This window comes from Larus michahellis, chromosome 2 (genome assembly GCF_964199755.1).
Source record: "Larus michahellis chromosome 2, bLarMic1.1, whole genome shotgun sequence".
Lineage (NCBI taxonomy): Eukaryota > Metazoa > Chordata > Aves > Charadriiformes > Laridae > Larus > Larus michahellis.
This window is the reverse complement of record NC_133897.1, coordinates 26646762-26671309: the sequence shown is the minus strand read 5'-3', so window position 1 is coordinate 26671309 and position 24548 is coordinate 26646762. Positions and strand designations below refer to the sequence as shown.

General features: G+C 38.9%; 1 protein-coding gene across 2 annotated transcripts in view; it reads left to right on the top strand.

Annotated features, from left to right (window-relative positions):
• CDK6 (cyclin dependent kinase 6) overlaps positions 1-15279 on the top strand; it is a 127446-nt gene extending 112167 nt beyond the window's left edge. For both annotated transcript variants that reach the window (XM_074574678.1, XM_074574679.1), the window contains exons 6-8: positions 8250-8300; positions 12249-12384; positions 14207-15279. In XM_074574678.1, the coding sequence (XP_074430779.1) occupies positions 8250-8300; positions 12249-12384; positions 14207-14353 (334 nt within the window). In that variant the 3' untranslated portion in view covers positions 14354-15279. The remainder of the gene's footprint in view (positions 1-8249; positions 8301-12248; positions 12385-14206) is intronic.
• The last annotated feature ends 9269 nt before the right edge of the window (positions 15280-24548 follow it).

Sequence of the window (24548 nt, the reverse complement as noted above, 5' to 3'; positions counted from 1 at the left end):
CTTGAAGGTAGGTCCTTTGCTATGAAACAGGTGTTTTAAAACCACTTCTTTAAAATACAGCATCAAAGAGCACCTTCACACTGACTAGAATATGTCATTTTGGAGTGCTGTCTGCTAGATTTTTAAGCGAGGAGTAAATGATAAGCTAAATGAAAGGAGTGGTAAAAAACAGCTCTGGCATGCTCTGGAAGGAGGATTTGGATCTTTTCAAGGAAAATATGGGCAAATTTGTTCACAGGCACAAACACCTGGAGGTGAGGATTTTCCTGAGCTCTGCGCAGACACACACACCCTGCCTGAGCACAGCATCCTGCACACTGGTTTGCACCATCGCTTATGTGAGTGAAATGGAGCAGAGGGAGTCCTCTTGGCTCCTATCCATCCACATAGGACAGCCTTTATCTAACCCATAGTTCAATTATTGCCTTCAAATTCAGTTGCACAAGAAGAGCAAAGAAGCTTTGCAGTCTTAGAGAGTGCAAGTTTAGAAAGGGGATATGAAATAGATTCATGAGAGAAAAGAGAATACAGAAAACTAAACAAGGGATCACGAGAACAGCATGACCATGTTGGATTTGTCATACCAGGAGTTCTTACAGGATGCTATAGAAATGCAGAAGCTTGCAGTTTAGTTATATAATTAAACTTCAAACTGCTGACTGACAAGATAGATGTAATTTAACTATGTGCAGTGATAGGGTGGGTGTTTAACACACAAACGGTTAAATCATACTGGTAGAACTGTCAGTACGAACAAGAGGAATGCTTCTTTTTCCACTCTGAGCAGAGACCATACATTTTTTTTCCTTTCCCTTTTTCCAAGGTCAGTTGTGTATGTATTTCCAGAACTTGCTTCAAATGTCGGGACAGTTTTCAAAATGCCACTGTTATATCACGCTCCCTGAGCTGAGATAACAACTCTAAAGCCCTGGTGAAATAAACCTACAAATCTTCTGCAGAAGCAAATGTCCACAGATAAGAGAACTGTGACGTGTGTGCTGAGGGAATAAGTGAAGGACGTTCAACCTATCAAGGTTTTCCATTTCAAGAAATAGTGTTAAATGATGAATGCTGAAGCAGTTCTGCCCAGGAACAGATGAGATCTGCCCATGTTAGAGCATATCCTGGTCAAAGATAATATCTGCACTTACCTTTTGGGTTTTATATATATATATATATATATGTGTGTGTATCCTTCGTTGAAGCATCTTTTTTTTCTTATAAGAGGTTGTGGAAACAGATCTCACTTGGCTTGATCCTGGGGGCATTGATGTCTGCGGTAAAGCTCCCTTTTATGTCAGTGGTGGGGGACAAGGCCCATCATTCTGTTCCAAGGCCACCTGGGACCTTGAAACATGATGCTTATATGAAAGGTGTCAAACAAATGTTAAGCACCCAGAAAAAGATCTTCCTTTGCCCAGTTCCTAAGGGAGCTTTGAAGATGCTTGTATTTTCTCTCATTTATGGTCTTTCTCTTGCTTTTTGCTGTATTTTTAATCAACAACTGAATCTATACAGTAGGCTAACCCTGCTTTGATCGTAAAGCTGCACAGAGTGCCTCTGTTTGGCTTCCCTTTTACTAACATTTACCTTTCAGTTATGCATGCAAAGGGAACATGCATATCCATCTCCAGATTTCTTGTGATTGGTCCACTTTACAGCTCTGGCTCTTCCCAGACTGCCCACCTGTATGTTAAAAACCCTCCAAAAGTCCAGCATCTCCATGTGATACAATGATTTGAAGCAAAGCAGTGCAAACTTTTCATGATGAAAACCCACACTAGGAGACATTAATCTGATGAGCAATCTTAACCCCAAAGTGGATTGCCAAAATGATGCCTGATCTTTTTTTATTGTGTTCTCTCTCACTATTAATATTCTTTTCTATTTTACCTTTTACCTTCTCTTGCACACCAGTGGTTTGCAGCTTCCAGACACATTTCTAGCAGCTTTGGACCTGTACATGAAGAGTGTCCTGGAAGCTCGCTGTACCAGCTGCGTCTTTCCCTTGTTGGGTTGTATCTACACACAGCGCAGAAAGCATCTTGCTTTCTCAGCTTAGGCAGAAATCCCATATGTTTCTTAGGAAATAGACTGTATGTGCACTTGGGGTCAGAATGCTATCTTCAGTTTTAGAATTCATTTACTTCATTTTAAATAGCAATGGGGAGTAAATTCAACCAGCTACAGCACTGGACGTTTGCAGTTGTTTTTCAGAAACTACCTGTCTGCTTCTGTCTACTGGGTGACATGAGAAACTCCAGAGAAAATAATAATTATTGCAATTCTTTTGATGCATTAGATCTGATTCTCATAACATTTTAATACTGACAATGCACCAATCTTAGAGATGTTACTCATGAATGTAGTACTATCCTACTTGAAGAATGATAGATTTCAAGTAAAAAAATGGGCTGTTAAAGACTAAAATGAGAAACTCAAGACGACTGATCTCTTTTCTGTCAGATTTTAGATGAAGAGTATTTCCTCGGTCATAATGTTTATCTATCTCATCTTTCTTCTTGTATGTAGGAGAAGTTTCTTAAAAGTTTTGAGCAATTTGTGATCAAGTATAATGAGCCCTACATGAAGTAACTTCTTCTTATGCTGTGTCTGGCACCCACCCACACAAAGATATTATTAAAGGGAAAAGAGAGGGAGAAGTACAAAAAATGTTATGTTGAAAATGAGAACTCTGAATTGCACAACAGCTGAGGCAAGTCACTTGTGACTGGAAGTGGGTAACTGTCCAGAGCGTGCAATGTTGACAGCTGTGGCCTGTTTTCAGAGTAAATACTGTGCCATAATCATTTTACCTATCAGAAGGCCCAATGATCTTCATCTTTAAACAGTGATACATATTTTTTTCCTTTTATCTTGCCTTAGTTTCTCTTTTCATGCCTGTAGTACAGACTTGTCCAGGGGATCTGTCAAAGAGAAACAATGGTGGGAACAAGAGTGAGGACTCAGGTCAGAAATAATCCCTCTGAATAAAGGTTTCCACAGGACAATCCAGATCATGTTATTTCTAGTCATCTCATAATTCTAGTTTTAGGTCTTATTTGTTTTTAATTCTAAAAATGAAAATATTTTCTTCATAACAAGTAACTAAGAATCTGACAAAATTATTTGCCAGCTATTCACATTTTTAATATGAAAAGAAAAAAAAAAAACACAACACAATTTAAATATATCTCTGAGTCACAGACTATGTAGCTTGGCAAGTTTCCCATGGCGCGATGCAGGATTCCTTGGCAAATGTTTCTTGGCTTTAGCTTTTTTAGTTTCTTCACCATCACCTTGTTGATCTTATACACACAGACATAAAACCTCCTAGACTTTACTGCGACCTTACCAGCTTCTAAAATTCCTTATACCACTTCCATGAGCTGCTGCTATGTTCTTTCCCTTTACATTTTTCTCTCCACTGTGTCAAATTATCGTGGACTTTCTCTTTCGACACCTCCCTCATCTTGTCTAATGCCTTCAAAGCAGGAGCTACCTGTTCTTAGATTGCTGCTCTTCTTCCCAACACTTCCTTTGCCATCTCTTCAACCAGACTGTCTAAACCCTACATGCCCCAAAAGCAAGTTGTGCCTTTCCCACCCATGATGCTCTTTTCATTTTAAGGAGTTATTGTGTGACTTCAGTGAGTACATGTGGATTGGCAATGTACAGACTTTTCACTTGAGAGTATTGCACATATTCAAGTTATCCTTACTGTTTTTCTGTGATAACAAGGAAGGGAATGGGATTCCCAACTGCTGTTGTCACCACACTGAGCAAATGAACTAGCAGAAAGAATCCAGATAGTTATTTTGGAAATTACTTCTTACAGCCCTGGAAAGACACAAGACATTGGCAACTCTAGAATTGTCATGATAGCTTTCTAATATGTTTTAGTTAGAGGATTTCTTTACTTTTTTCCCATCTTCAGTACTGTTTTTCTTCACATGACCTTTCTTACATGTGTCCATTTTACCTGTAGTTTAATAACTCACCGTCAGACATTGAAATATATTTTCCAATCAGAATGCCACTAATTGGTTCAAAAAGTCAGCCACTATCAAGAAACATGCAGAAATCTTTTCTCACATGCAGAAATCAGTGCATGTCGTTTTATTAGACTATTGTTTTCTTTGTGTCTGCACTGCAGTACAGACTAGAGCAGTGCTTATCAACATCTTTAATTCCAATCTTTACAAAAATTCTAGCTTTTCTTATGAAAAGTTACAGACCCTCTTTGCTTTGTAAACCACAGGCGGAAAGTAAAGTCTAGAAGTAATGTGGCCAGTTTACAGTTAAACCTCATTTATCTCTTGGGTGTCATTGCATTGTCATTGTATACAATACTTTCAGAATTGCTTTGGCATGTCTGTGGAGTTGCACCAGGGAAATTTTTTTCATGGATACTTGCTTAGGAAATGTTTATATCTCAGTTTTTATGGAGTAGCACAGACATGAAACACAGTGTCTATAAAATAAAGTACTCAAGTACTTTCAGACACCCATATCCAGTTCAGATAGATAGAATATTCAGCAATGGTGAAACTCAGCATGAAACAACATGAACTGAGTATATTCCTTCGTAAAGAGAAGAGAGACTGCAGTTGGTGAATGGTGAAATCTAATTTGCTCAGCTACATATAAGCATGAGAGACTTTCAGCCAGAAAATGAGTGGTGCAAGTCCTCCTAAACTATAAGCAGATGGTAACTTTTTCAGGATTTGTGAGGTTTTAGACTGCGACCTTATGTCGTGATCTGTATTTTTATTTCTGTATTATCACAGAATCACAGGATGGTTGAGGATGGAAGGGACCTCTGGAGATCATCTGGTCCAATTCCCCCTGCTCAAGCACATGCTTATTGACTCATGAGTTTATTTTAGCGGGACAGGGTAGTAATATGGTGCCTCCAACTCATCTTCGTATCTGTAAACTAAGGGCATTCTGGTCCTATATTAGACATGAAAGGGGTTTTCCTCCATTCAGTGGGCACCGTTCCAGAGGCAGTGGTGTCTTACGTGCACTGTAAGTCTTTTTGGCCCATCTTCTTCCCTACTCAGGTGTGTGTTTTGTAACAGCAACAGTGTTGGAGCACAGATTTTGTAGCAAGCAAAGTCAGGGAAGGTTGAGAGGATCAAGGAACCACACAAAAGGCAAGTGTATCCCCATGGATAGCCCTTTCCTCCACTGGAATATCCCTCTTTCCTGAGGCACGCGTGCACACAGATTTTAGGAGTTCTTTGAAGTCAGAGGACAGACTCACATCTTCTGCCCCAGGAAACAAATACAGCTCCATGCCTTTCCGGAGGAAAAAAGAAGGCATTTTACAAAATCAGACTCTCAGAGTTTAACCAGTCCTACACAGGTTATCATCACAGAGAGGAGAACATATCCCCAAGTAAGGATTTCTGGATTCAGCTTGCATAAATAAACCTCAGGGAGTGAGTGGGTGAGTGAGTCAAGTGAAAGATACCAAGAGCAAAGGTGAAATTTTACATTTCTGTGGCTGCTGAGTATGCTCCTAGTGCAGTGGTACCAGGAGAGCCGATGTCCCCCTTTAAGAATATAATTAAAAAAACAATTGGCTTAAGGTGAAAGTTTGTATGTGTACTGGACTTGCAGTGCTGGCAAGTCATTACTAAAGAGAAACTAGTGCCAAAATGTGAGACGAGATCTTCATACGGCTGCTGATTAAGTGGATCTACTTCCCCAATCATCCGTCCAGTGTTGCAATTGAACCTCCAGCCAAAATTCACAAGGCAAGTTTCATTACATTAGTGGTGCCTAGCCTGGAGTTGGCATTCTGTTGTAGTCATGATGGTGGGATGGATAGGAGGCTGAAAGATGAATTAATAACACTTCATTATGATGAAATATCAAAGTATGTTGGAAGGTCACCTTGTGTAGTATAATTATATATTCAAAAGAATTTAAATTCTTGCTTCAGCCTTAGTGAATCTGAGACAGCAGTAGCAGCGATGGGAAAAACCTCCCTTAAAAATCCCAAGAATCATACTTGTTTTGGCATGACACTGCCTAAGGTGATTTGCGAACAAGGCTGACTTTGCCAAGCTTTCACATTAACGCAAGGTTCAGCATACATTTTAAAGCATTAAATCAGCTTTCCATTTGCATGGATAGGATTATTTGATTGTGTAGATTTTGTTAGTTTAAAGGGCGCCAATATTCTAATGCTGGAGCCAAAATTAAATACTCAAAGTAACAGTGTGTTAATAATTTTAAGCAGTCATTCAAAAAAGCGTCTAAGGTTGTCATATTGTCTGACTTTGGAAGACGTGGAGTGTGTCTGCTGCCACAAACAACACTAGGATTGTACCTACTGACCACTTTGAAATCAGGCTCAAAGCTTAACAGCAGAAGTAGATGCTTCTGTCTGAGTGAAGTTATGCTTTGGTTTTTTGTAGAAGCCAGTATTGCTGGAAAGCTTAAAAAAATACAAAAACCTCTGAGTTGAATCAGTCGTGTTAAAGAGGCTGCAGTTAGTAAATATCATGTATATCTGGAAGCAGCACATACCATTATTTATGGTTTATTCAGAGTCAAAATAAATAAAGCCCCTTATGGACAAGTGGCAGGCTACTGCATTTTACCCCATCAGTTTCAATCTGATGTCATACAGTTTCAAATCAGACTTGATGAAATTGTTCTCTCAATGTCTCCATGCAAAGCAGTTTGCAGTGTGAGTTGATACGACATGACCTGAGTGGGAACAAACATGAAGGAGACAAAATGCATGTGTAGGTCATCAAGGATGGTCAGCATGTCTTCCAGTTATTGCTCTGCTCTTTGTCTTGGTGGCACAGAGTTCTGCAGAGATTAATATGTCTAACTGAGAAATGTCACAGTGCTCTGGGTCTACTTACTGTATTTGGTGTGGACCTGCAAGATAGGCAGTGACATGGAGATCTATTGTCTATGTGAGAGTGTCAAGATGTGAAGTGCCATTTTTCAGAGTTAACTCATAGTTAGCAAAAGGACACACAGATCCTACACCTGCTCCTGCATATGGGCAACGAGAGGGGAAGGACTATAGCTGAGTGCTCCTTGTTCTCCCAGCATAGATGGGAGAGGTGTTCTCCTGTGCAGAGCAACAGTGAAATGATGTCTTTGGTTATCACTGCTGTTAAGGACGTGTATCGGACAGAAGAAAAGGAGTATGCAGAGGGAGGCAGGAGAACTGATGTTTCTCCTTAACTAAAGGCTGCCAGTGAAAACATGGAAATATGCATCGTTTGTCAAGTCACCAGGTCTCAGTTGAACAGTTTTGGAAACTGTAACCATAAGTTTACAGCATTCACTGTACTCCGGGAGCTGTGCTCCAGAAGAGAGGGGCAGCCTGGCTATCAGTTGACCCAAGTTAGTATCTCAGTTTGCAGTGTGTCTGAATTGCGTTTCTTGGAGTAATCTACCATTTGTTGAACCAAAATGGTACACAACATCTGGGGCCTGATCTTCACAGATGCCCTCATTCTTGGCTGGATCCTCAATCATCCATCAGTAATCCGTAGGAATGTCTTGGGAGTTTAAACATAAAATCACACTGTTGATCACACCTTACTGAATTCAACACGAAGGTGGCAATACAGCCACACAAATCTGAATTTCATATTTTACTTAGGCACTGTGGGGTGAAAGTATTTCATAATTTCTGAGTGAAAATATTTTAAATTGCACTTTGAAAATAAAGTGTACCACTCTCTGAAAGTATTTTTAGTTGCTGTTTTTTCTGAAAGCCTTTGGATGTTCAGCCTATTAATTTGTTTCTTTCCTAAACATATCTTTATTTATGCAGCAGAAGTATTCCTCTCCTTCAAGGTAAATTCTGTACCGTTTCACACCCCATTCTTTACAGACCTTCATAAATCCATTGTCATTTATTTGACCCCTTAAACTTAGGGGCACATTTCCGATATGCAATAGACAAGAAATTTAATTTTGAATGTATATCCATAATAATTAATCTTTGATTTTGTTATGTTTTAATGAATTGCATGACATTCACTCCGTTTTTTTCTCTAAACAGCTATTTAAGTATGTTCTTTGTAGGGAAAACTATTCATAGGATTCATAGGATAGTATTAGTTGAGAGAGTTGGAGGCAGAAGAAGTGAGGTCTCAAAAAAAATAACATTTTCACCCTGTGGTGGCAGCTGTCAATGACAAATATAAATTCACATTAATTAAAGCAAGTCACATCCTAAAAATATTTCTTTATTCTTTCAGACCACTCTTCCGTGGAAATTCAGATGTTGATCAGCTAGGAAAAATCTTTGAGTAAGTAATAACTAGTTGCATTATGTCAATATCTGTTTAATGTTGAAACACTGTGAGGTTGCTTTGCTGTGCTTTTATGCAATAATATGACTAGAACAAAGTATTCCTAGAACATATTTCCTATTGCTACTGTATGCAACATGATATTTCCGTGTATTCTGTGTCAGAGTGGGAGGAGGAAGCAACATGGAATATAGTTCTGCAGAACTAACAGCCATCATCAGGAAGTTACGAGAGACTTCTGTTTGGGGCTTTTTAAATCTCTTAAACATATTGTGCATGTATCATTCATGCTTATTCCTAAACAGTTAGATCCAAGATATTCTCTTCACATAAACAAATGCAGAGGTTTTATTTTTAAGTAATTTATTTTTGTATTTCAGAAAACAACATTAGAATACTTTAAAATTGTTATTAAACTGAAATCTCTAAGATGATTACCAACAGCTTCTTTGCAGAAAAGACTTCTGTACATAAGAAAATATTCTGTAGCCTGTAGCCTGTGTAGCCTGTTAAAATGATTAACAGTCCATATTTTGGTGAGGAAGGTGACTGTGAGAACAGAAGGAATATCAGCATTTTAACATGTGCTTTGTCGGAGATGAACTAATTGACTTAATTTTAAAACCATTTTACAATTCTAGGAGTTGTGTTTCTCTTCTTCAGATATATCAAATACACTGAGGAGGTAGGGAGCCTCTAAACTCTCTGAGGTAGAATAACTCTCTTCCAAAATACGTTCTTAGTTAAAAAAAAAAAAGTTATTGATATTACGGATATGATAATTAAGTAGGATTATATCACTTTTTCTTGTAAAAGCTCTTTATGAATTTATAAGAACTATGTAAATTTAAGATCTGATGTGTGTTTCATGTAGTTAGGAAATCAGAGCCACATAGAGCTGGTCCCACTCCAGAGAATCAATGCCCATTTGGCTCTGCACCCCTGCCTTCCCTTTTCGTATGGAGAGGCTGCAGGGATCCGGGGATCTGGATGAAATAAGAAATAGATAGGCAAAGAGAGAGAGAGAGAGAGAGAGAGAAGGCTGAAAGATTATTCTCTTGAAGATATTCCAAAGAGAAGATGGTAAATTTTCTAAGGAGAAGAGCTGAAATAGAACAAATAATGAATTTCTCTGTTTAACCATTTTTCCAGTTCACAAATCATAACAGATAGGTTTCTAAGCATTTTCATTATTTAATATGAGGTTCCTAAATTGCAGGTCTTGATTTCACACAGTTGACTTCCCTTTCCTGCATACCATACCAGTGTATGTGACTCACTTGCGTGGTTAATTTGTCATGCGCTGAATAGCTCTTCCTGCCCAATCCAGAAAAATCAGTCCTTAAAGTTTACTTTTTCTTCTTTTGCCAAAGCTACTGCTTTAGTCCTACAATATTCTGCTTTATTAAATAAAGACAGTTTTGATACATGCAACATATTTTGTAATTTAAAAAGACATAGCTGTGATTTATTTTTTTTTAAGGATTTTGATCTGTTTATGACATTTAAGGGGAAAAATCAAAATTAACTGGGCTAGGGTTAAATGCATAGCTGCCAGCGGCAGCCTCCAACAGGGATCTTTCCATCCCTAGGGGCCGAGATTACCTGTGCAGAAAAGAATTCATCAAGAAAAGAAAACGCTGTGCTAATTTTAGAAGAAATTCCTTATTACACATCAACTTAAAGAGAAAGTGTGGTTTTGCTTCTTTTGTGCAGTTCTCCTTAAATAGTTCAAAAGTTTCTTCCTTGAATTCGGGGGTTGGGGTGGGGGGGTATGCTAAATAGTATTTATTTTGTGTTTTCACAGCTGGAGAACCCCCTACAGTTAGGCATAGCTCTTCTTGTAGGAGGATTGTTTCTTTCTAAAGTAGTGACTCATTCTTGAGATTAATTTGAACAGAAAGTAGTTTCGGGATTTTCATGCAAACTGGACTGATGCATTCTTTCAGATAATGGCGCTGTTGGTTTACCTTTGTTTTACATGTGCAATCTGATTTGCGTCAGGTAAAATTCCACCACGTTTGAGGGTAAATCCCTCGGAGGTGGCCCGAAACAATTTCCTGCTTTTCCAGGACACCGTCAGCACGTGGGATATCCTCATAGATTTCAGGCTAAATGCTGCAATGGTTTGAGCAGACTTGTCTCCCGTTGTGATCAATGGGAGTGGAAAGTACTCGACGTTTCTCAAGACCAGGCCTGAACCTTTGGCAGGAGGTGAAACTCATCCAAGATACTCCCAAACTTAGTCACTGAAATGGTAGTGCTACCAGACCAGAATGAGGGCATCTACTCAGACATTCATTATTAAGAGTTTTGAGTACTACGTGAGTGTGTAACTAAAAGTATCTCTCCTTTCCACTCTTGGTCTTGTCCACCCTACCTGTCTGACAGGCTGCCTCCTTGTTTCTTTTTGTTAGTTTTGCCTGTGCCTGTGCTTATTCTGCCGTGTTCATGCTCTCTCATGCAAACGTTAAAAAAAAATGGGACTAACCAAACACATTTGAATGGCAGATTAAACATCATTGTTATTTAAAATATTTAACTCCCCCATCTTCCTACAGTGCTGTTTGTATTATATTTAATACGAGTGCAGATCCTCAAGCAGCTAATCACATGGCTTTAACCACCATGGCCAAGGGAGTTGCCCTATGCCCCCACAGTACCTGCGGTGATAAAAGTCAAATTCAATTTTTCATACATAACTTATCATTTCCCGAGAGTTTACTATGTCTTCAGATATAGTAAAATTAAATTGTCCTGAGATTTTAATTGCTTTGCCCTCCTATCCATGCTGTTGTTTTGAGAACTTATTCATTTTTGGAGGTATTTTAGGTGAGCCAAATTACAATCTAAAATCCACGTAGGTAGATGTGGAGTAATTCCACTAAGTTCACTGAGGTAAGCTATGATTTACATCGAAGTGTTTGGCCTATGGCCTCACCCAGTCTTACTACCAACCTCAGTAAGAAGAAGGTCAATGCTGCTCCCTAGTGGTATTGGGCTTAGTGCAGACCCAAGTACTAAGTGAAGTTCTTTTATGTTCCTTGTCATCTTATCCTGTCAGCGTTTCCAGTAAAAATCTCGATTTTACAGGCTGTAAAAATTGATTTTCCCCAAAACCTGACAAGTCTTTTCCAGAATTTCCATCAGAAACTGGCGTTTCAACCCCACAAATTTCAGCATCAGACTAAACCAAGAAATGTATGAGATGTGATCCAACGTTGGAGGTTTACCTATTATTTCACTTATTTGGGTTTTAAACTTTAGCGTGATTATTTAATAGGTATAAATATCTTCTATAATTTAAAGAATAAAGAAATAAATTCTAAAAATAAATTAAAATATTCTATTGAATGGAAAAGAAAAACTAAAATACAATTGCAAGTAGAAACCTAAAGACACTGAAGTCCTATGCCACTGCTGAATTGAGACTTTAAAACCTGTATTGTGAAGCAAATAAATTGTTTAAATTTGGGCAACAATTACAGCACATAGCTTTGAAGCATTATGAAACATCCCTTTTATTGCCTTACCCTCATCTTGACCCACACTCTTCTCCCAGTCCCTATTCTTGTGAATAAAGATCCTTGCATGCAATTCCCCTTTGAAACTTACTGCTTTTAATCATCCTGGAGCGACATATGTTGCACCATCCAGTCAAGAGCTGAGCAACTTTCTTCCAAAGCACTCAAGCCTTTTTCAACAAAAAGACTCAGAAAATTGAGACCTAGGCCAGAAAACTGTGCTGGCCACAGAATGATTTCTACCAAGCACACTGAGGACCTACAATCATCAGCCTCTATTCACAGAGATCGTACACTATTATACAATTAATCTCATTTAAACTAAAAGACTTAGTCATAAAGTAAACTGCCACTCAATATAGTCAATATAAAGGGGAGGCTGCACAAATATCAGACCTAACATTATGTTTTCCTTTCACAGTGTAATTGGACTCCCAGAAGAAGAGGACTGGCCTAATGACGTTGCCCTTCCAAGAAATGCTTTCACTTCTAGACCTGCACAACCTATTGAAAAATTTGTACCAGATATTGACGAACTGGGCAAAGACTTGCTTCTTGTGAGTTTCTATTTGTTGTTCTACAAGCTGCATGACTGATAGTTTCCACTATGCATGCAACATGCCAAGAAACATTTATGTTTCCATTTAATGGAGTTGTTAAAGTAGGTAGACAAATTCATTTAAATCTGTGAAACATCAGCACAAAGACACCACCTTTGTCTCAAGAGGTGTCAGAGCTGAGAATAGTTAGAGACTAGGAAACTGTGTGAGGGAAGTACCTGTTTGATCTGTCTTTAGACCTTATGCTTAGGTCCTCATTACTGACTGCTGTTGTGCCACTGATTCAACCATTCTTATAGTGTAAGCCTGACGTGAGTACAGAAACTTATCTACCATTTTTCATGGAGTAGTGGATCCAGGATAAAGCAGAAAATAGGCTGCAGAGGCAGATTACATCTGCATGCCTTCTATTGAATACTGAAAACTTGAGATTTGGAATTCACCAATTATTGCCTCTTACAAATGGCAGGATTGAACAGAAGCAAACAAATTGTGCTGGTAACACTGAATTCAATTAAATTATTTCCATCATTTTTATAGATATGTTATAAACCCCAGCCCTGAAGTTCAGTCTTGGAATGGAATATAGGGAATGGCTTGCCTCAGTTTGCCTTTTGCTGTGCTTGTTGAAATCTAGCTAAATTTGTTCTCTGGAAGCCTTTCAAAGATCTTACTTCACGTGGGCTCAGTAGAGTGGGCTTAGTGCAACTCTTGAAAGACTTGCTGCAGCCCTTCAGGAACTGCTATCTCTGGCCAAAGTTGTTTCTACAGAAGAGCAGATCGTCCTCCATTGTCCTTATGACTGCAGCTCCTAGCTGTGGTAAACTGGACTACATCTGGACACTTGAAATGACAGGGAGCAACACATCTATTGTGCTTGCAGGCAGCCTGAAAATGGAAGCCAGAGGTGGGACAAGAATTCAATTCTGGGAACAACAAGGAATAAAATACGGCAGAGAGCTCAGTGAGTGGGAGGCATGATGGGAGGGAAGAAGACAAATATCCATGTGGTGAAGTGGGAAGGGAAGCTGTTCCTGTTAGGCAAAAAGGTGAGAACTGTGAGCCACAGATGAAAGGGGAAAGTAAGGCTGGAAGTCACTGAATTAATTTCGGAAGATAAAAGGTAGAAATTCTGATACAAGAAAAGAAAGTAGGAGTAGGAAGTGGTTAGACAAGGATAGTAGGAAGAATACTATTTGGAGGTGAATGAAGGAAAAGAGAAGAACAAGGTATAAAACGCAAAGCTATGGGAGAGATTTCAGTGCTGGCTGGACAAAGGCAGGGATAAGTATCTGGAAAGAAGGCAAGCAAAGTACAACTAGGAAGAACAGGAAGAAACCGAACACAAAACTAGCATACGAAGGCTATAAAGTGAAAGACCCAACACTTATAGAAATGTTGAGCCTGGGAATGAACATATATACCTTATGATGCCATTTATGTTTGTATAAGCACAAAAGAACAGTGCATTGAAGACTGAGGGGATTCGAAAGTAGTTCATGAATAGTTGCTCCCAGCAGTCTGTGATACAGATGTCCTGTGGACATGAATTCAAGACAACCTGAATTCTGGGATTTCCTAAATTATGAATACTTGAATTTTCTAACTTGTTATTTTCTATTAGCTCGGGGGATGCCATATTCATATACTATGACCCCACTTCTTCTTTTAATATGGATGGTCGTCTTATCGTGCAACACCTACTGAAACCCTGTGTGTCTCATACTGGTTGAAGGTGACATGCATTAATGTATATATGCAATGTTGGCACTGTTAACTGTACATTTTAGTTAAAACCAACTTCTTTTCATACTTACAGAAATGCTTAGCATTCAATCCAGCCAAGAGAATATCTGCCTATGTTGCCCTCTCTCACCCATATTTCCATGATCTGGAGAAATGCAAGGAGAATCTGGACTCTCACATGTCATCCAGCCAAAACTCCAGTGAGGTGAATGCATCATAATGCTGACTGAAGATGAACCATAAATGAACAAGACGTGTAGCTGACAAGGCCACTGTCCCATACAAGCCCCATAGCTGTCCTAGCGAAGATCATTATTTGGAAGTTTTATGCACTTATCTTTTATTTTGGGATTGTGATGTGCTTATCCAAGGAAATCAACCTAGTTTTACTTTCATCAGAGCAACGCAAGGGCCAGGGCTTTCACCTGCTCCCATTGCAGCTTTATGTTTGCTTTGTTTTTGTTTTGTTTATCTACCTGGGAAAATGCCAGATGAAGAGAAGCTGCTGACCGGTTTTGCCGCCATTTTATCCTTTTAATATTGAATGCTGCCAGTGTGGACTAGGATGACCGAGTCACGGCCGAAACATGATGCAATCTCTCTAGCTGCTGAAGCATGCTTTGGTACTTTTTTATGATTATTATGTGATCTCTTCCAGTGATATTTAAAGAATGGCATTGAAATATCAGATTTCTGCAACCTGCAGTTAACTGATACATGCATTAATACATCCAGCTACTGTTCATTCATAGCGTATATGCAGGTGCTTCCCCCACTTGAAAACTTGGATGGATTATCATTTTGTTGTTCTATAAAAATAAATCTCTCAACTTTTAGGGTTTTTTCATACACAAACGAATTATTATCTAGGTACGTTTGTGTGCATGTTGCAAAAAACAAGTGTTTCAGAAAACAACTTCTAGAGTCCTGTTCTGAAAGACTCTTTCAATTTCCAAATGATCGGTTTGTGTTGAAATCCAGGCACATTCTAGCCCATCATCTAACCCATCACTCCTCCCTGGAAACAGCTGCAAGCACATCTTCTTTATCTCATTCCAGATTTTCTGATATGCAGCTCAAAGACATGCGCAGAGCCAATGCAAATCAATACAGATTTTCACCTTCAACCTGTTCTGATTATCAGCCAAAAAGGAAAATAGAAAAAATATTTCCAGTTCAGAAGCAGAGAATCCTATACCTGTAATAAGCACAGATATGTATTTGTGCTGAATTGTATGCTGTATACTACGCTGCCTTACCTGCAACACCCGCCATGCATCACAAGTGCGTGAACATTACTGTCACAAAATCCCTCAGATGTCATTTATTGAGCAGACTTGTTTTCTATGCAGAAATGCATGAGCTTCTCTCCTAAACCACCATGTGGGTATCTTGGCACAAGCTTCTCCACTAGGGTTAATGTGCCATTATTGAATGTCAAAATAACTAAGCAATTCACATGCCTTTATAGCACAGTTATTTTAAATATTACATTAAAATTTTATATTTAGTATTTTTACCTTAACTAAAATATATTTTCAGTATTTTTAAAAGAAGCTTTTATTTTTTTAATACTGTACTGGGAAAAAAGAAATATTTTAAATCCATAAAAGCTGTTCCCTAGCACGACTTCAGCGCATTTACCTGGATATAACTTGGGGGAAAATATTGGTCCAACAAGTTAGCCCTTCCCACAAAACCATAAATATACACTATTGCAGTGTAACTGATGTTAAGTGAGGCAGCTAGCTTTGCTTACTCCTGTCATAGTCCCTTAGGCTTCTCTCTCCCTCACCTCTACTTCATCTTGTCTAGCTAGTGAGCCAGCATTATATCCTTATTCACAGCATGCTTGGCAGAAGCAGGTCCTTAGCCATGATTTGAGCTATATAGTTTTTCCAGCTGTGGCATGGGAACTTGCAGGTGTCTCCCTGGCAGGTTTCTCAGCCCTGTGATGGACTGGCTGTTGTGGTGAACTTCACTGTTAACTCTCTTTCAGGTATCTGCTCTGTCTGTGACATGGCCCATTGCTAGATAGCGAGTGGATCTTGTCTGTCTCTTGGATAAAACTTTTCATTACTGTTAGCCAAATAACTATGTGTGACGCATGGTTGAATTCGGTCTATTTTCAAGAAGCCAGATTTTAAAAGGACCGCTTGCATGCATGCATGCAGCGGCCTGTGGTTTTCTTTATGCCCAGAATGATGCCTATGCAAAACCTACCAGCATGAACAGGCAAGTTGCAAATTAGGCCTGGCAAGAGCGTGCACGAGGCATCTGCACACTGAGATACTACAGATGTGTAACACAAGAATTTTGGAAGCTCTACGAGCGGCAAGCTGAAGGCCAGGGAGCGGTCACAGCAGCTAACCCTTTAATCTTGGCCTTGCCTCTGTCATTCTCTCTGTTCCTGCATCTAAGGGGAACTGCAAACTCAGTGCCCTGGTGGTGTCCCAGCCTTATTCCTCCATGGGTCGATGGACCTGAGCGTGAATAGGTTTTAACGTTCATAAAAAAAGATGGGCCAGAGTGAAATTTTTGCTAACCATTTTTAAACACTAATTAGAACAACAAACAGAGCCAACATTCATGAGAATCTTGCAACAGTAACAAATAGAAAAGTTTTCTAGATAGTTTTTTTTAAAAAACGTTCCACATTTTACCTAGTGCCGCAGCATTGTACATACTTTATCAGAGCATTCAGCTGGTGTGGCTCTCCAGCAGCTGTCAGGGAACTCTCACAGAGCTCTCCAACAACCAGCACAGGGTGGAAATGGAGGGGAGGAGAGGGTATTTCCAAATTAGGCTCAACACTCAGACAGAGATATGCATCTGTTCCATGTTAGAAGAACTTGTTGTATTAAGCTTAGTGAAGCAAAAGCTAGAAGAGAATATGATTGCTGAATGTAGGTACGTTATTAGGGTAAAACAAAAAGGAGGGAGGAGAACACTTTAAGCCAAAGGTTAGTGTTGGCCCAAAAGCTGATGAGAATGTGGAAATCACAAGGAAGTTAACTTCTGGAGCAGTATTTCCCAACCTGTGGTGTCAGAAGAAGAGCTCAAATTGCAGCAAAGAAAAGCAGGGGCTGGCTTACGGAGCCAGAAGCAGAGCTTCTGCAACGTGGTGCTGTATGTTGTCTAATATAGGATCAGGTTATAAATGGGGGTATTCAGAAGAACAGCTCGAGAAGGGCTGCATTAATGGTCGTGTTCTGGAACATCCTTCCAGTGGGAATGGCAGGAACGAAAAAAGAAATCAAAGTTCTGTCTTGGCAGGGTTATGGAAAAGATCTATCTAATGGGATCCTTGTGGTGGCAAGGGCCTAGATTCAAAGGACCAATGACTTTTCAAATTACTTGCTTTTCAAAATCTCTTCAGGAAGAAATTCCGTTTTACATGCCATAGGCTTACTCTTATTCCAGTCTTCCCTGCCAAACCGTGGGGCTTCACTTACGCTAACAAACTGAGAAAGCCTGTTCTCTGGCTGGGCAAAGTACCGGCACTGGATAAAATCCCGACAGGAATCATGCTTATAATTAGACATTACAGACAACTGTGGGACTGTGCTCGAGCCCGTACCCTTGCTCTTTTTAATTTACTGGTATAGCTCTAGTAATTGAGTATCTTTACTCATTACTGACATATGTGTAGGACGTAGGAATTGTATATGTGAAAAACAAATGCTCCTTGACACACATGTTCCAGACTGTGATGAAAACTCTTCATACACCTTTTAAATAAGACTTCAGAGTGCAATTCTTCTTCGCAATAACTAGGCCTGTATGTGTTCTATAGGAGCAGTTCAACAGCAGGTAAAAACCACTGAATAACAAAAAATATATTAAAAATAAGTATAGATGTTTAGCTCCTAGAGCACCCACAACTAGACACTGCTCTTCTCAGCAGAGAACAGCGTGTTCTAAGTAATGGGAGGAACAATTTCTATCTCCCACCAACCTTCTTTTTTTTTATCATCCTATGTAATTCTGCAGAAAAAACAGACCCAAAATAGCCAAGGAAAAAAAATCACCAAAGCCAGCCAGTGAAGTGCTTGGAGTGCTGAACCATAGCGATACATTTGCAGCAGCCCTTTTCTGTCTTCATCCTGTCTCCACGATCATTCTAGCTCTCCAGTTCTTCTCCTTCAACTCCCTTATGGAAACAGGTTTCCGTGACACTCACAGGTGCTACTTCCAACAAGATTCTTCCGAATTTTCAATAGCTACACGGTGTCAGTTTCCTCAACATCTTTATTACCAACTGTTGCTTCTTTTAGTCCAGCATCCCAGGACCAATGATCTCTTTGTGCACCTCCTTGCTTACCCATAGTTTTGCACACACCTATGTTGCCTTCTGTGTGCCAAGTAAAATTCTAAAAATAGGGTTTGTGTGTATTTCTGTGTAGGTTGTGCCTACACTCTGGGTTTTTTTCAGCCTGTTAGTCCACAATGATAAATGTTAGAGTACCTTTCTCTGTTGTTGCTGTTCTAAAACACACCAAAAAATGAGGATATCATGTTTGCAAAGTATTGAAATTTGGTGCTATGTGTACAGAGCCTTTTATGTATCCAGCATGGTAACTCTTAACGTGGTTTTTACACTCGATGGTTGTTTTGGTGAATAAGAAGAAATACTGTGCCATGCTACTTTTCACAGGTTCACTCACTGTCTTTGAGAAGCATGTTTTATTATTGTCTCTGCTGTTAGGTATTAGGCCAACTTTAATATGGAAAATAAAGAGAAAACATGCCGTTTTGGTCTTCTAGCCAACAAACGTGGAGCACTTATCTGACTCACAACTGAAAACACATCAGTTGTCAAATATCTATATGAATCATAAACCACACAGTTTGGTTTAAAAGGCCACGTAAGCTAATTATATTCCATGTAGAATACACAGTTGAATAATAAGGAAGTTTATTCTAAGAACTCTGTTTTATAGAACCACTTTGCTAGTATTTTTCTTATACATTAGTTTCAGGAATAGATTGATTTTTATATACAATGTGAATTAGAAGATACTAGGCTATTAAAGTGATTTCGTTGTGTTATGCTTGAAGCTTGAATTGATCACACCCTTAGAAACCTAACATATTTATTGCTACAAAACTGCTTCTAAATATCAAGATCTTTTTTGATGTTAACAGGATTTCACACTTTTTTTAATGTGTAAATGATTTTCTTGAGAGTAGTGTATTAGAAAGAACGTTTTTCCAAACTGCAGTTGTGCAGGAAAATTTAAGAAATATATTTTTACTTTCACAGAGAATAACATTTTATGTACTGAAATCTTCAGTAACTGACTGCTAGTAAGCTATCACTTTTATTTCTTTTTGATTACTAAGTATTGGACTATACAGATTACTTTTCATGAAGAAAAAAAATCAGAAACAATCTCTAGAAAAGGAAACAGGATTTTTTATGTTTAACCTTCCAAGTTTCACTTTCATATCCATTTATTTTGTGCAAGTACAGTTCAGGTGTGCAAAAATACAACTACAATTTCAACAGTCTAACAGGCTGTACAACTCAAATAGGAGTTTTATTTGTGAGCTATTTATTTTATTATATCTCTTTCTTTTGCAAGTTGTTAGATAATGGCTGTAATATAATTCTAGTTTCTGGACCAGACTCTGTAACCATCAAATCCCAGTAATTTATGTAAAACAATAAGAAACTCTATCAGCAATTTAAATCAACTAGGCCATTAAAAGAAGAAAGATGTGGACATATGAACTGACAAACATACTTTTACCAAGTCTTATTTCTTCCCTTTAGTTTGAAGCTTAGCAAGTATTGCATACTGATATGCAATATATACACAATATAAGAACCATAAAAAACACTTAGGAGCTTAGTGTGCGCAGGTGATATAAAAAATGTCTCATTAGGTTCTTGCAGAAACCAGCTAAAAATCATTATTTTAGCTATAACAGTCATAATTTTGAAACTGATACATTTTTACATTAAAAAATGATCCTGAAAAATTATGTATGTGTTTTTAATTCAGACAGTGATAGGCACCCAAGCAGAACTGAATCAAATAGGAACTTGTTCTCAAACTTCATTCTGCGAGGCCAGGTAAATACCATCAGTTCTTTACGTGTTCAGCAGAAGCTGAAATTATCCAGCACCATGCTTAGATGAGCCTTTTGCTTTCTGGGCAGAAAAGCCCAAGGTTGCTGTGAGCAAAATTAGTGGAAAATTTGCTTTGACTTAAATAAAGTTATTTGAGAGCTTCTGCAATATTCAAATTTCCAGCCTTCATTGAAAGGCTGTGCGAACAGCAAAGATAAACCAAAACTCCCTAACCATATGGCATTTTTTCCTTCAGATTAAATGTTTCATCTGTGTTAGAATATATTGGTGGGCTTCATCTAGCCTGATGTCAATGAGACTTTTGCATGGCTAGAGAAAATAAGAGGAGATTCTGCTATGGATATTTTGATACTGGGTGATTATGGTAGAGTAGATTTTTTTGTTTCCAAAACCATCAGACAAAAGATATTGCCTTCTTTTTAAAAAAGAAAACAACTGACTCTTAGTAAAGATTAAAAAGGAGACTTGAAGGAACTATTGGGAAAATATTGTTGGGATAAGGGAAAAGGAGTGTATTTATAACATGAAAAATGTAAATACAAACAATGTGTATTAAATATGCATTGAAACTGATACTTTTTCACTGATCTTGCAAAGTTGATCGGTTTTTATGGAAGGAAATAATCCAAGTATGAACTTGTTCTAACTACCATTTTAATGTTCATTTGCACTAAAGCAACCTATATTATTTGACTGCAAGGAGAAGGGAAAACAGGTAATGTTTAACTTGTGATTTACTTTGGTGATGTCTACATGGATATGCTGCAAAGCTCTCAAGCTTGTTGTCCATTTTTGAGCAAGCTAAATTTGCATCCATACTATTTTGCTTTCTGCACCTTAAACCCATCCACATGCCAGAAAAAAAACCCCACATTTTCTGGTGTTTACATGGATACTTGCTCCCATTGACATGCTCATGTTAAACCCAGCCAAAGAGCGCTGTCTCTGCCGCTGAATGGAAAATGAATTTTCACAGACTGTCAGCTTCCTTCATGCAACTACTCCTAAAGAGTTTGTAATTAACGTTCTACATTATGCAGCCTTTCCTCTTATTCCATGTTTCATATGTATGTCATGTTACGCAAATCCTTGGCCTTTTTTTGGAGAAAAAAAAAAACACAACAGTTCTTGAATGTTAGGATCAATTTTGAGTAAGCTAGATGAGGGAGGAAAATTGTGAAGTGCTGCAAAGATAGGGAAAATGGGCAGAGATTAGGAGAGTTCAGGACAATTTTGGCAAGTGAATTCGAATATGTGGAGAAGTTATGTATAAGTGTAGGGGGAAGATTTTTTTTCCACGTGCTCTGTTTTCTCCTGTCATTCACTTTCATAAGCACAAGATGATAAAGCAAGATTCTTGCACAGGATTTTAGTTCCAGATACTTACTACACCAACTCAAGTCATGAGTTCTAGTGCAATTTTTCAACATAGCAACAGCTCTATTTTTTAAATCAGATTTTGCAGAAGCTAGACTTTTTTCTGTGGAGATATGAAAAAAAAAAAAGTCTTATGAGACTGGCTCGAGAGCAGATTCAGCTGGACACACAGACACTGCCTGTAGTTGAACTGCAGACATGGGGAACGTATAGCTCTAATGCAGGAGAGTCACTAACAGTGTCCATTACTGTGCGGTGTCGTTGTGCATCGCGAGCTGACTCCCGCCGCAAATTGAAAATCCTTTGCCAGTGGCAAATGGCATGGTTTTGAGCACTTGGAGTTTGATAAGAATATCCGCATGCAAGTTTTGTTGGATCAGTCCAGGTGGTTCACTGTCTTACAGGAGCAAGTTTTAGAGCCTAGAAAATCTGTCTGACACTCAGTGTAAGTAATACTGCAGAACCATCTGCCATGGAAAAAAACGTCTTGTCGTAGGTTGTACAGCTGGAATGGAGCTTTCTGAGCTGCAGTGCCAACCTGAGAGCTACCATTCACTATTGTTATGCCGCCTCCAAAAATACAGGACATAAGGCCTGTGTAGCATTTTATTGTGTTTAGTCCATATGTGGGGGTGGCTGGGTAAATGTTGGCACAGAGTGGCTAATTTTGATCCTTCCATTAAGCATGAGCCACTAGGCTTGGCACAGAGACAAATTTCACAGTTCCAGGCATGGGAAACCTCTAATTCTACACAGTAGTTCTCTGGCATTTGCCAAATACATATAGTGATAGATCACCTGGCCATTCACACCGTCCTTTCCTTATCCCAGATCATCCTACTGTGACCCTGTGAAAGAAGCCCTGGGGAGTCTACTCCTCAACAACCTTTCAACACCCATCTTCCTCTCACTGCAGTGACACTAAATTACTTATCACTTGTATCTGACCCTGCTGATACTTCCACAGCCACTGAAGCACCTGTGAGCTAAATTACTACCTTGTGATTCTGCAGACCTACAGTCTGCAGGCAGCCAGTGGTTTGTACTATAGTTTTTCCTTGCTCGTCATTAGGAACTGGGAGATTTTGCAGTAGAATATGACAAAGTGTGTGCTACTTTTACACTCTTTGGTTCACCTTGGTACACACTTTGCTTTGGTTCAAGCAAAGAGATGAGCAAGAATAGATTAGATTGAACATAATGTATCTGATCAGCCGAAACAATTTTTATTCAGAAGATTATTTACTAAGTACAGAAGATCACTGGGCAACTGTCTATGATGTACATGTTTACAAGAGCAGCCAATGATGCTTCTGTTGTACAGAAGTTTTTAACAGATATAAACAAGACTAGCAATGTCAGCCGCCTACTGCTTAACCCACTTCCCTTCCCCGAGATCACTATTCCCAGGGAGAGGCTTCCTCCCAACTATGAAACAGTTCTTCCTTGCATGAAGGTCCCCAACTCTCAAAATGACTTGGGTGCATGTAGACAATCAGGCTCATTCCTTTGCTTTTTACTCTGGCAGTTTTGAGTACAGAGCCCTGCCACAAGTCCTAGGTGCAGAGGGACCTTAACCCCCAATATATTCTCCTGAGGATCTACAGAGGACAGTATGCTTACTGTTTCTACGACATTTTTTGCATTTTAAAAAGCAGTGTTGTAAGATCTCCCCTAATAAGCCTCTCTCGCTACACAAAAAGGATGACTGTGAATTCTGGACGTGCTGTGGAAAAAGACAAAAAGTGCTTTATTCCAGGTGGATGACCATGTATCAAAAAAATATCCTTCATTGGTGGTAGAAAAAACCAAACCAAACCAAAACAAACTGGGTTCAAAATGTAGCCTGGGTCTGCAGAGTGCTAGTTAAATAAAAAGTGTTTCTCAATCGTTTTCCAGCAAGACCTAAATCCATCATGATTTCTTGGAGGGACTTTATCTTGAAGTCTCTTGTAAGAAAGATGGCGGTAACCATGGGTTGCAGCTACAACAAAAAGTACATCAGAGATTGGATGCTGGCAAGAAGTTTGTGGATGCGAGGCTGTATGGGATGGCTTATATAAACTCGGTGAGGATGTGCTCATCTGAAAGTATTGATTGCCGTGCACATTTTGAACTGAAGTTACCTATCGTAACATGATAGAAGAACTGCAGTGTCAGGAGATTAGAGGCTGAAGGGACTGTAAAGACTGGTCCATTCTTTCCTTTTTCTCCCTAGACGTCTAGAAACCCAGTGGTTTCCAGCTTTGTTTTGTTTTGATTTATTTTATTTCACCTCCACCACCACCATTCTCCTTCCTATTGTGCACAATAAATTGAATAGAAAAGCATTACTCTAGTTTCCCAGCTTAAAACCAGAGCAGGCCAGCACTGTCTAAAAATTTTGATCACTCTCTGGTGGCCAATACTAAATGAATCAGTCATCTCTGTTTAGATTCCAACAAATAGTACTCAATATCCATGACACCTTCCTTGCATTCCGCACTGTTAAATAACCTCGCTGTCATTCTCCCCAGTGTTCAGAATCTCTTTTCCCAGAGACTGAAATCCCCTCCTACAACCTACTTAGAGTCACAGCCACATGGGCAAAAGAAGTTTACATTATGGCGGTGCTTTTCGGTAAGGAACAAGAGCCGGTTCCAATTGCAACAGGGCCTGAAAGAGTCTCAAGGACTCTTAGCCAGGCACCTTTCACAGGCAAGGCAGTTACTTCTGTTAAAGTGAGAAACACATTTTAAAATACTTAAGATAGAGGGAATGTAAAGATGACATTTATTTTTCTGATAGAATCTGTTTTCTACACAAAGCTGTATGATTTTGGCACTGAAACTAAGCCTACTGGAACCCATTTATTCTTTCCTTTCAGTCTTTGATTTCTTTGTAAATTCTTTTCAAGCGTTCAGATTAATGTATTTATGGTCTGTTTTATTCCAAGTCT